At 34.5% G+C, this 14205-nt stretch overlaps 2 protein-coding genes across 2 annotated transcripts in view; both read right to left on the reverse strand.

Annotated features, from left to right (window-relative positions):
• The window catches only part of OR5AL1 (olfactory receptor family 5 subfamily AL member 1), a 960-nt gene extending 757 nt beyond the window's left edge, over nucleotides 1-203 (reverse strand). The window contains exon 1 of the mRNA XM_038562464.1: nucleotides 1-203. This exon is cut by the window's left edge and continues 757 nt beyond it. Within this exon, the coding sequence (XP_038418392.1) occupies nucleotides 1-185 (185 nt within the window). The 5' untranslated portion in view covers nucleotides 186-203.
• A 9534-nt stretch (nucleotides 204-9737) lies between these two features.
• OR5AL2 (olfactory receptor family 5 subfamily AL member 2) lies at nucleotides 9738-10679 on the reverse strand. Its single transcript, NM_001388964.1, is given in 1 exon segment — nucleotides 9738-10679. A coding segment is annotated over 1 exon segment (942 nt).
• Nucleotides 10680-14205: the final 3526 nt, after the last annotated feature.

The following is a 14205-nucleotide window of genomic DNA, read 5'->3' on the forward strand; positions in this document are numbered from 1 at the left end:
AAAAAGTACATGGGTGTGTGAAGCTGAGGGCTGACTTGGATGAGCACAATCATACCGAGATTACCCATGACACTAGCTAAATAGATGACTAGGAATATACCAAAGAGAATGGCTTGAAGCTCTGGATTATCAGTGAGCCCCAAGAGGATAAACTCAGATACTACTGAATGATTGCCTCTGGCCATGGAATAGATTTTAAAGTTTTTTTTTTTTTTTTTAATCCTCCAGGGCATATGTTCTGAATATTCTTGTCTCCATTGGCAATAATCAAGCAGAGGTTAGGAGCTGGTTCTGACCCACCATGATCCGATCTTGAAGCACATTCACAGGAGAATCTTCATGTTAGTTCTGGCTTCAAAATGAAGTCATTTGTCCTAGGCAGCAATTCAAAAAGATAAAACTCTGGGTGGATTTGTAAAAACAGAAAGACGGTATTTTATTTAAATTATTACATAATTGAATGATCTATGTCATAACTATTTTTAATAGAGGAAAATAAAGATTGAGCATTATGTGAAATAGATAAAATATTTTTAAATTGTTGAAATAGATTAAATAAAATCATACTAATTCCTTTGAAATTTTTAATCATCAGGAAACAAAAATTCAAAAAAATTGATGCCAGAAAAGGTAATATGAAAAGTCATATACAAAATTTTGCTTACCTATGACCTCTATGCCAAATATTCAGTATAATTTTTATGTTGTTCTCTTACTTACTATTATTTCTAGTTTTCCTACAATGTCATGTAGTATTTGTGAATTAACGGGTGAAAAAAATCCTCAGAAATATGGATAGCCTTGCTTTTATTGAAATAGGCATAAACAGCATTAAGATACATTAAATAGTTCAGAATATTCATTTATCATATATCTTCAAATGCATATATCATATATATTTATCATTTATCATATATATTCCATGCCCAAATGGACAGCAGAAGAAAAATTGTAGGATAATTTTATAGAAATACAAACTGGTTTCCAACTAATTAAAATGGAATAGCTTTTATGATCTGGAGAAGAGAGAGGTATATTTGATTTTCACTATTTCACCTCATAGTATTTTTATATCCATGCACTCTATATTGGCAATAAAGCTATCATCTTCATTTTCAGATATGGAAACTGAGCATGAGAGCATAAGCCCTCTCCACGGTTTGCAATTAGCTAGGGTAAAACAGAATGTCTCACTAATTGGTCCTTAATTTCTAGCCTCAGTTCGTAAAGAAAGGATCTCCTTTCAGAGAAGCAAAAATTTCCCCCATTAACCAGAGATCAAGGCAAGTTTGGAAAGGGGATTTATCAGTTTGCCCATGTCAATTATTTAGAACAATGCCTAGCTTATACTACATGTTAAATAAATACATATTAGCTCTTAATAGTATTAACTGCTCAAATTGAGGCTTACTCAGCAGGCACCTGTGTGCAATCCCAACATGCTGATAACTGCAAGAGGTTATTATGATTATTATTAATATTGTTTGAAAGAGAGAGATAGTGCATGCTCCTGGGGTGGGGGATGGTGTGGCACAGGGGGAGAGAGAGAGAGAATCTTAAGCAGGCTCCATGCCCAGTGTGGATCCCAGCACCAGACTCGATCTCAGAACCCTGAGATCATGACCTGAACCAAAATCAAGAGTCCCACACTTAACCATCTGAGCCACCCAGGTGCCCCAGGTGGTTATTCTTTAGACAGTACTTTGAAGAGTTCTTCCATTGCCTCACAAGCTGTGATCTCATATCTTTCTCTCCCAGCTCTTATTCTTTCTAGCATGGATAGTTCTCTGATGTATTGGAGTGTGGGTAGCTCTTACTCTGATATTACAAAACTCTCCCACATCTTCAATCATTTTATTTTCCTTTCCTTAAACCAAAATTTGGGTCCCCCTCGAAAACCTACTTCTTTCCAGGTCACTCCATCTGAATGAAACTATCCACGTATTTCAAATCTGGCAGGTAAGATAAGGCATTGTTCATGTTTGGAGCAGTGTCCTTTATTATTATGTCTTGCACTTGTGTTAACTATATTTATTGTTATCATACGTATTCGGGTCCGTGTTCGGGTCCCTCCCTCTTACTCCTTGAAGACTCAGGTACTAATGTCACTGTACCTCTGCCACAAAGTTGTTGTCCATGCCCATACACCTCACATATTTAAAAATATGGCTTCCCAGATTCTTGATCTTGATATCAGTGCTCTCACCACCATTCTACTTGAGCATCCTACTGTCATGGTTCCATTTTGAAAATTATTTTATCTCGAACTGGATTAATGCTAAACATCCAAAATCAAAACATTATCTTATGATCACAGCTTTCTACCCTTTTTTTTTCACATCAGTTATGACCACTACAACTTTTCCTTTATGGATACATGTCACCATTTCTTTAACTTTACTCATTATCCTGAATCTATTGGCAACTCCTTTATTCAACTCTTACTCTGTGATGGGTTACTACAATGACTCTTAACTGCATCCAAATTTTCTGTCCCTATTTCCTCCCAGATATACCAAAATTTGGGTATTTTGAAATATTCCTGTCTTTGTGATTGTTCCTGAACTACCAAGAACACTATTTAGGCAAAAGTGAATTATTAAAATGCATTTGTAATACATTTGTACATGTAATACATGTAAAAAATGTATTACATTTAAAATCAAGTAGTCACTTACTTGACCTGCTCTTTTGCAAAACACTGTTTGTATCTCAGTCTGCCTGCAGTCATTTCACACACTTTGGATGCCTTCACACTCCTGTACCATCCCCTTACTATCAATAGTTAACAGTTCTGACCTCACAGGGAGACTTATGGCCATATAATAGAACATTTCTCAACTTCCTGTCACCAGTCATGCAAAACTGCCTTCTTTCACATCTAGCCTTTCCACTATTTGGGGAGTGGGGCTGTTATTCTCTTTCTAAATTTATATTTTTGTTCCCAAACTTTTGTGTCTTCCATTTCTTCTTCCTCTATCAATTCAGTCTTTCCCACCAATCTTAAAATATGCAAAAAGCCTCACCAGTGACTTCTGACTTCTTTTCCTTTACCTTCCATTAAGCTCTTTTCTTTATCCCTGCAGTACTAAACATCCTGGAAAAGTCATTACTTCATCCTTCACGTTGATATATCAATCAACTGTATTCTGAAATCTGTTCTCAGCATAATGGCAATGCAACAACTCATTCCAGGTTCAACAATGCTCTTCTTATTCCCAAAGACAGTGAGGACATCTTTTTATGGCATCTTGGTAACATCAGACATCTTTGACATCAGCTTTCCTCATGATAACCATTGGGTTGGGTTTGGTTTTGTTTCCAAGTTATTAGAATCTTTGGGTTTTCCTATCTTTCTGTGTACTTTTATTCCTTGATGGCTCTGCTTCCCTTGTTTATGCTTTAAATAGACTATTACTGTGCAGTTCTTTCCTCAGCCAACTCATGTCATTTTTTTCACATTTCTCCTGAGAGTGCTTATCTAATGCTATAGGGAAAATTATCATTTATATGCTGGTGATACAAAAATTGAAGTTTCCAGGTCAGATTTCTCCTCTGAACTCCAGGTATATATATTTAATAGGTTCCCAGACAACCTCATTTAGCTATTCCCAATGCACCTAAATTTAATATGTTCAAAAGAAAATTCAGCAATCCAAGGCTCACCCTATCCTGCTCATATGCATGTTTTTTCTAACTTAGTGTATGGTGTTGTTTCTTAACCAGTTATCCACATAAGAAACCAAGAAAAAATTATTCTTATATGTAACTTCCATCAATAAGCAATGCATTATTGAACACTACTAATTATTTAACTTGTTTAAAAAATCTGTCTAGTTCTAACACCTTCTATATTCTTTTATTTGTTTAGGACTCTCAAAAATTTCCGGATTATTGCCCTCTAACATTTATTTTATCCAGAAGTCTTGCACTCTTTCTGTGCAGTACTGTCTTGAGTGTAATTTCTGACATGTAATCTCTGTGTTCCAGCCATGTAGCAGACTATTCGTTTCTCAGATGTGACTATGGATTTTGTACACAGTTGGGTCAGAGTACTCCTCTGTCCTCTAGTTGGCTATAATCTTTCTATTTATCCTTCAGATCTCAGGTGAAATTTCCCTTTTTTTCTAGATGTGTTTCATTACTTCTCAAGTGTTTAATCCAACAATTCATTCTTCTGTTAATTTGTTTGTAACCTGCTCTAAATGTCAAATTCCTAGAAAACAAAGATAGTTTTATATTTTCCCATTTTTTCCCTCTAATATCTTGTAGGACTCAGCAATTCATAGATGGTCCCAATATAATAGTAGAATAACGGAAAAAATAAACACAAAGTTTGTATTACTTCAGACCCTTTTTTACTACCTCAATTACCTTGATATTTTTCCCCCACTACATACTTCCTTTTAGTGACCCACAGTATAAACGAAAAGAGTCCAACATACTTGAGGTAAATTCTGTGAATACTTAACATTACTAAAGTACAGGAAGTATATTTTGTATTATTTGTTGATCCCTCTACATTTTAAATACATTTTCTTTGTATTACATCAGTTTAAGCAATTTCTGGAAAAACAAAACAAGGTGATGATGTTTCACAAGCATGAACAATTATGTTAAGGTTAATCTTTTGGGATACTATTTGCTTAACAGTCAAGGAATAATCATTTGAAATTTCATATTACTGTGCTGAGCCCAGTTATAATAAAGAACTAATAAGTAACACAAAGATTATTTTAACACATGGGAAAAAAACTCACACAATATTTAAGTATATTTTATTTAGTTTTTTTCTTTCGGTATGAATTTTACTAAATTTCAAATTTTAGTAATAGGTAACAATATGTATTCAATCAAAGTTCATTAGCTTGATGTTGAACTTTGCAAGGCTATCAAATATTGATTTAAATTGCACCAAAGATCCAACCCTACATCTGAAAGTTAGTATCTGTTGAGCTGTAGGCAAATGATAGTTAAACCATGAATTTCTTATGCACCTGGAGGTACATTTAATTTAATCTGATTAATTGTTTGAAACTTCTGGTCAAAGAGGAACATGACTTAAAATGAACTTCATTTTGTTTCCTGAAGCCTTTTGGAAAGCATTTAAGGCAAGCTAACCGCAGAGAAAGGGAACACTCCTCTTCAAACTCTTTAGCAGACTCTGTTTCTCTCTATTCCACATACACATATATGTTTAGAGTGATTCATAGAAAGATATATAGAAAAATCATAGACAATTGTTTATTTTTATAAAAGAAAAAATAACAATTGTCTTATTACATGTAAATATTTTATCCTAGGAATATTGCTTTATTGAGTTTTTATAGCCCATTATACCCAACAGAATTAAAACAGCAACGAAAATCTAAAATATAAATTCTACAGAAGCCACCATACTTTTGCATTTTAATATTCTGCGTTTTATTTTTATTTTGTATTTTTTTGCAGTTTTTAAAACTAATCTTTAGTAATTATACTCAAGTCTCTTTCTTCAGAGACTTGAGAAACATCTATCAGCATATTCACAGCTATGAGCCTCTGAGAATATGTTCATTTCTTGTTTTAGAAAGGTATTTTCAACTTTTTCCTTCTGTCAAAATCATAAAATCTATTTTTAGGATTTATACTTAGAACAAATTTAATTTATTATATTATTATTATTATTATTATTATTATTATTTATTTATTATTTATTTTTTTTGGAGAGGGAGAGGTAGGGGAGGGGCAGATGGAGAAGGAGGGATAGAATCTTAACAGTTTTCACAACCAATACCAATGTGGAGCCTGATGTGGGGCTCCATCTCATGACTGTGAAATTGGGATTGAGTTGAAATCAACAGTTGGCTGCTTAACTAACTGAACCACCCAGGCACCCCAGAACTAATTTAATCTTTAAAAATTTCAATTCTTTCTGTGATTATTATTGTTTCAACTATCTATTGCAATACAAGAAAACACCCCAAACCTTGATGGCCTAAAGAAACCATGATTTGTTATCTCGTGACTCTGTGTGCTAACTAGACAATCCTTCTCCTGTGGTAGCAGTTGGGCAGTAGGATGGATGTATGGCTCAAGATAATTTTGATCACAATTGACACTTGGTGAGGCTGCCAGCTGGAATATTTTCTTTTATGCAAGTGACATTTCCAGGTGTCTAGTTTGGGCTTCCAACAATAAGGTGTTTGGGTTCTAAAATTTAGCATTCCCACAGAGAAAGAGTCAAGCCTTAGAAATTACAGTGTAGCATCACTTGTGAGCATTTTGTTTTAAGTCAAAGGACCAGAGTCCATAAGAAAGGTAACTATATAAGTGTGTGAATATAGACATAGGGATTTGTGTGGACTATGTGGTAATAATCTACCACAACTATGATTTTCCCAAATCTGCCTCAAGGCACTTAAATAAAATGAACTTACAAAAAATATGGCACCTTGAATCATTATTAGTCAGTGTCTGAGAGTATTAAAACCCATGAATTTTGAACTCAGAAGCATTTGACCCCAAATCTTAACTTTGCCACATACAAGCTATGTGTTCTTGAACAAGTCACTATTATTTTTAAAATTCAGTTGTTTATAAAATGGAGATAATGCACACCACACAAGCTTAATAATTATTTAACTTGAGAATAATGCATATGCTAATATGGATCAATGAAGAATTTCCTACCCTTAGTTTCTCTGCCATAAAAGAGAAAAAATAATTATTTACGGCAGACTTCTTCAAGGATATGTAAACTCTTTACTTTCAAAATTTGTTCACATACCTGGAAGATGTTATGCTAAGTGAAATAAAAACATAAATTCATATTTCTTAAATATATACGACTTTTACTTGTCAATTATACTCAAAAAACATAAAAATGTCCATTTGGGCTTTTATCATATTGATATTTCACAAAGCATAATATAAGTTTATCATATTGATAGAATCTTGCTAATCACACCTGATGAACTGTAAGTGGCAAGATCTCTTGATGCTTTCATAACATATAGGAGTCAAAATTTTGGAGGAAAAACCTGAAAATATTCAGAGTACAGTAGTTTCCTAAGTACATTTTCTTTAAGTTAATATGGAGAAAATTTGGCCCAAAGGAATGATGCACACTGATTCATAGACAGTGATAAATACTGTTGGACAGTTGGCAAAGGGACTGAGAGTAACAAATCTCCAAAAATATGGCATTCTAGGGGAAAGGATTTTAGATGAATTTGTAGGAGTGGGTACAAAACAGGCTGATATAATTTTTTTTACTACTAAAAGGTAACTATAGTAAAGGGTTTGCAACAATGAGGAGGCCTAAAGAACCTATCATATAGAGAGAAGCCACCTACTCTTCTCTCTTGCAATCCCAGGACTATCTGTGACACCAAGCAGAGTAGCCACAATGTTAGGAATGAAGCCTATGAATGCATCCAATAACATGGGCTGCCTTCTACCACTACCAACATTGGGTGTCCAATCTGTTAGAAGCAGGAACCTCTGCTGAGTCCTAAATACACCATCATTCTTTTGAGAGACAAGTCAGAAACACTGTGGTAAGTCAATTATATCAAACTACCTCAGTATTGAAGGGCACAGCAATTTGTTCATACTGAAATCAATAGATTGAAGGAAGGAGTACTTCCTTCCCACAGCTTAAAGGATACCTAATTCACTGGAATGGTAAATAACAGAATATTGTTTCAGAAGAAGTATATTTTACAACAGCAAAAGTTTGATATGACCATGGCATATAATAAATAATCTTAACATGTATCTTGTTACCAACAATCAGCTGGCTTGACAAGAAATCTGAATGGCATATTGACAGCTCAGCTAAGCAGAGCACAGTCCTCCATGATACACTGTAGGTTACAAATCAATGACAATATAGGTTATGGTGTCTTCAATAGCATACAATCATGGGTCTAGGAATGAAGAAGTGGTTTTAGGATTGGCCCTTCTTGTAATTACATTCTGTGACCCAATTTCTGAATTTTTATTTCCTCTTCCTACAATATTAGTCTATTCTGGGTTATAGTTTTGGGGTTTCAGAAGGCAAATATTTCCACCAGGGTCTCAATAACTCTTTTAACAAGCTGTAATCTGTGACAACTTTATGCCAATGGAGCAGCAGGCCAGGAATGAATTGGTGTGCTGGCTAAAGTAGTCAATTCTAATTAACATAAGAAGATAGGGGTGCCAACACACAATTGGGCCAGGAAAACTATATCTGGAACAGAGGAATTCACAAAGCATCTTTAGAACTTCTATGCCCAGTGATAATGTCAGTGCCAATGGGCAACTGCAAAAAGTATACATTAAGAAGGACACAGTAGTTAGATTCTCAGTAACTAAGTGGCATAAGGCTTGTGTCACTCCATTCAGGAGTAATTAGTGCAGCCAAAGGCCTGGGTGAATGTGAGGGAAATATAGAAGGGGAAATGCTTGAAAAGTCATATTAAAATATTGAGCCAAGAGAATTTGGCATTGCTTACAAAACTAAACACACTATTGCCATATGATCCTGCAGTTGTGTTCATTGATATTTAACCAAAGGAGTGCAGAACTTCTATCCACACAGAAATAAGCACACTGATGTTTATAGCAGCTTTATTCCTAATTACCAAAACTTGGAAGCAGCTGTCATTTGGTGGGGGAATGGGTAAATAAAGTATGGTACATTCAGACAGTAGAAGGTTTTCAGTAGTAAACAAAACAAACAAACAAACAAACAAAAAAACTATCAAGCCATGAAAAGCATGGAGGAAACACCAATTATCACCAAGTGAAAAAAAGGCCCATTTGAAAAGGCTGCATACTATATGATTCTAACTCTATGACATTCTAGAAAAGGCAAAACCGCAGATACAATAAAAAAGATTAGCAGTTGTCAGGGGTGGGAGCAGTAGAGGACAGATGAATAAACAAAGCACAGAGGATTTTTAAGGCAATAAAAATACTCTGTATAATAAATATCATAATGATGGATACACGTCATTGTACATTTGTCCCAACCCACACAATGTACAGCACCAAGAGTGAAACCTAAGGTGAACTATGGACTTTGGATGATTATAATATGTCAATATAGTTTCATCCATTGTGACAAATGTACCTTTCTGCTGAAAGATGTTGATAATGGAGGGGGGGTGTCTGTGCAGGTGTGGCACTAGGAATCTGTGAGAAGTTTCTGTATCTTTCTCTCAGTTTTGTGGTAAACTTAGAAGTGCTCTACAAAAATAAAGTCTTTCTAAAAAATGTTTTAACCATATCAATAGGGACATTTAAAGTAAAGAGAAAGGTCACTTTTCAGGCATTTTAAAACCCAAACCCTTCAAACAACCATCTTGTTATTTTTTACTTCAGTTCAACTACGGAAGAAAATCATAGCAGGTATTTTCACTAACATCTGTATAGTTGATGTGTCACAAGACCACCTAAAATTCTAAACATTACAGTGAAGTAAGATAAAGTTACAATTTTAAGGTGCTTTGTTCTTTGTTTCTATTATGAAGGGTCTCATGGAAAAACAGAATGGTTGGTTTTATCTCTTTTCTAGAATTCAATCATTGAATGAGTAATGTGTAAGAAAACCAAGAAAACACCTATTTTTTTAAGGAACTAGAGATCAGAGAACTGAGCTTCAGAGAACAAACATTTCTACATTTACTGGCACTGTACCATGTACAAGCCTTCATTGAAACATTCCTAATATTCAGCATTTTTTTTTTTAGGAATAACACAACTCATTATCGATTACTAGAATATACCTTTTCAAATATTTTCTTGAAGGCATTTTTTACCTCCTGATTCCTCAAGCTGTAAATTAACGGGTTTAGCATGGGAATCACCACTGGATAGAATACTGAGGCAAATTTGTCTTTATCCAGTGAGTGGCTTGACTTGGGGCGCAGGTACATAAAACTGAGGGTCCCATAATACATAGTAATAGAAAACAGGTGAGAAGCACAGGTGGAAAAGGCTTTTTGTCTTCCTGCAGCAGAATGGATCTTTAAGATGGCAAAGACAATGAACCCATAGGATATAAGAACAATGATAAGAGAGCAGAAGACATTGAACCCAGCAATGATGAGCAACATCAATTCTTTGACTTGAGTGTCAGAGCAGGCCAGAGCAATCAAGGGAACATCATCACAGTAGAACTGGTTGACCACATTGGAATCACAGAAAGACATGTGGAATGTAACCATTGTTTGTATGAGCCCCACAGTGAATCCATAAATATAAGAACTAGTGACCAACTGGATGCAGAGTTTCTTGGACATGAGAATGATGTAGAGTAGAGGGCTACAGATGGCCACATACCGGTCATAGGCCATGACAGAGAGCATTAGTAATTCCCAAACTGAAAATGTGATAAAGCAACATACTTGAGTGGCACATGCATAAAATGGCATACTTTTAATTTCACGTAGAGAGTTCACCAGTGTGTTTGGAGTGATGGCAGAGGTACCATAAAAATCAACAAAAGCCAGATGACAGAGGAAAAAATACATGGGGGTGTGAAGTTGAGGACTGATTTGGATGAGCACAATCAAACCAAGATTACCCAAGACAGTAACTAAGTATATCAATAGGAATACACAGAAAAGAACGGCCTGAATCTCCGGATTATCTGTGAGGCCCAAGAGAATAAACTCAGTGACTGCTGAGTGATTGCCTTTTGCCATGAAAGATGGGCAATAGACAATAAACAATAAACGACAAATCTACAATGAACTCTTTTAGAGGACACACCCTGAATAATCGTTACTCTGTAAGGAATAAATGATCAATCCAATGTGAGAAGATAGCCCTGGCGAACCAAGGTGTTATGTTAAATTCAGCCAAAGCAGAATCTGGATAAGCACTTTGAATTGTGTGTGGATTTCACTTATGCTTTCAACGTGAAAGGATTTGGTCCAGACAGAAGTTCCATGATATAAAATCCACTAAGAAGCTGTAAAAGAAGAAAGAGAGTATTTTGATTAAAATTTTATAATCAATACTGTGCTGTGCAAAGCCTGTGCTGTATTTTTCTTTAAATATAAATAAATAAAAAGGAACATTAAGAATCTAAGTGGCTTTTACAGCGTATCTCAAAATGATTTAAGTTGTAAGTGTATCTCATAAAATTGCTATAATTTCATCATTTTGTCAGAATATTAAAGATTACTGAAATCAAGTGGAGAAAATATAAAAGGGAAGTCAGAATAAAAATATTAGCACTATTTATTTATAGGCATCCTATTTGGTATAATTTTTACAATTTTCTTCTTTTTACTTCTCTCTAGTTTTTTTTTTTTTTTCAATACACACATAATATTAATATTAAGGAAAAATAGGACTGTGATTTTTCTGGCTTGTCTTTCGGCAAAAAGCACACCAGGGAATGATTTTCCACATTGTAAAATAGCTTTCAATGATTAGGAGACATTATTTTGCCTTCTTTCTTCAAGTATATAAATGACCCAAAGTGACTAGAATAGAAGGAACGTTTAGAACAACTACATTTTATAGAACATTTCCATAAACCCAGGCTGGATTCTGAATGTATGAAAGCTTGCAGAATTGAAATCATTCCCTTTCCTTTCTTAAGCACAGCAGAGGGTAAGTTAACTTGATTTTCCTTTATCACGACATTGTCTCATATTACTTCACATGATCAGGACACAGATGGTCAAGACAGATAAAACATAGTAAAATATAAAAAATACTTCCTTCACTTAAATTTTGATTAGCATCTCCTTGGAAACTTTATCTTACTTACTATTTTATTTTTTCTCTCTCCCCTTTAGCATTTTTAGCTACGCATCTTGGAACAGGCATCTACCCCCATTTTCTCAATCATTTTACTATAACTGACCCCTAATTTTATTTTTGCTTCCAGTCTTTCTTAGGTCTTTCTGTTCCTCACATTTTAGCTTATATGAACTTTTATAGACCAGTCTTCATTTTTATGTTCTTGTGATATAATCCTTCAATGTCTTCCCTTAGCTCCCCAGATAGAATTCTAAGGTCTTTAATAAGGCTGACATAACTCTTGAAAATCTAATTCCTTCATCTCAGAACAGGCTGGTTTCTTGTGATTTTCTTCATATAGTATTTATATCACAGGTATTCCAAACTACCATAGTGATTTGAATGTAAGCCACAATTTTATACACATTATTATCTTTGCCCAGAACACTTTCCCTTTGTATTCCTTTTTTTTTTTTTTTTTTTTTTACTTCTCTTCTACTACACTTTCTGTGCTCTGTTGTACCATTTCCTTTTGGAGGCTTTCCTGGCCTCTCATGGCAGATTAAGTGGTCCTCTTATATACATTTTTGCAGACATTAATTCTTTCAACATAGCACTTGCTACACTATATGGCAACCAATGGTTAATATGTCTGTAGCACATTCTAAATTTAAACATGTTATTTCTAAGAAATAATATTTGTATTTTATACCCAATTTAATCACCTACCTTTCATAGTATCTAATACCAAGAAGATGGTCAATAACTATCAGTTCAATAATTAAGTGAATAAAGTTATAGATATGTAAGTCCAGATATATTTTCCCTATGATCTGATATCTTTCAATATTCAATACACTGTTATTGAGTTCAGCCACAATCCCCTGAGTAGTCTGGTCTAGTGCTCCTGAAAGGGATCTCCATGAATCCAGTAACATTTAAAATTATCTGGGTATTTGGAGACAACCTCATATTGTGTGTGTGGTCCCTCAAGAAAATTTTTTTGGGTATTCCATTATTTTTAACAAGCATTGGATAGCAATATAATTATACGTATTCAAAAAACAAGCAGTTATTTGATGTTTAGTGTTTGGGGACCAAATTATTTCCTTTGAAGTGATAGATCACCTGGGCTATTACTTAATGGAAGAATCTAGGGTAGAAGAACATTTTAATGATCTCTTTTGGGAAAACAGTTTGAGTAATTGCTATTTCCACTTTGATTATTTGCTATATCTGCTTTACCTTTTGTCACATTGGTTTCATATTAAAATTATGAATTTATTTAAAATAAACGTGTAGGTCCTGAGCCTTGTATTTAACAGCAGTTTTTGAAAACCATTGAACAAAAACCAATTTCCTGATTAGAAACATTGAAATCTTTTGACTGAGATTAATGTCTCAAACTGTTGTCATGATTGACATTACAGTCCAAAAGCAAAGATGAATTTAAAAGAATGTTCATTATTCTCTTTGGTCTCTAGGAAACTAAATGCATACAAATCACAGGGCAACAAGAACTACCTTGTAGTCAATTCTCAGAAGTGAATGAACCTGTCTATCTAAATTTGCTTTCAATGAAAACAAATGGTGTCCATAGCATTGAACTACTGTGCTGTTTAGCCTCAGCACCATCTACACAGAATAGAAAACGGATGAGGTCTGAAGTAATATCTCCTTTTGGTTTTGATTTGCATTTTCCTCATGACTAATGATGTTGAACATCTTTTCATATACCTATTGACCTTTCACTCATCTTCCTTGAAAAAATATTTATAAAATGCTTTTTCCATTTGATAAACAAACAAAGAAATACCTGTAAAGGAAATACAGCTGTTATCTTAGGGATGAGGAGGTCATAGCAAAGCAAAGGAAAGAAAAGGAGATGAAGTCTGAGAGTTTACATGAGTGCATCACTCAGAACTTTGTGGGTCAATGTAAAGCCTTTGCCTTTTATTTTGAATAAAATGAGATGCACTAGAAGGTTTCTAACATAAAGGTCTCTTTTTTTTTTCTCACTTTCGATTTACTTTTGTTCTTTAATTCCTTAAAATTTTAATATGCCTCTAAAACCAAAATGCATGGCAAAATATTTTCAAAATAAGATGGTGGTGTTCCATATCTGTCAGCACTCACTTCATTCCCTGTCTTCCCTACAGGAAACTGCTTTTGTTCATTTTGACTTGTCCTTTCAATGTAGTTTTTTATTTTTTTTTAACCAGATGTAATAAAATACATGCACATATCTTTTTTTTTTTTTTTGAGAGAGAGAGAGAAAGAGAGAGAAAGAGAGGCTGGGGAGCGGCAGAGGGAGAGGGAAAGAGACAATCTTAATCTCCATGCTAAGTGTGGAGCCCTACAGGGGGCTTGATTTTATGACCCTGAGATCGTGACCGAGCCAAAGTCAAGACGTAGATGCTTAACTGACTGAGCCACTCAGGTGCCATATATATATGTAATATATATTTATTATAC

The sequence above is a fragment of the Canis lupus genome, chromosome 18, assembly GCF_011100685.1.
Source record: "Canis lupus familiaris isolate Mischka breed German Shepherd chromosome 18, alternate assembly UU_Cfam_GSD_1.0, whole genome shotgun sequence".
In the NCBI taxonomy this organism is placed as follows: domain Eukaryota; kingdom Metazoa; phylum Chordata; class Mammalia; order Carnivora; family Canidae; genus Canis; species Canis lupus.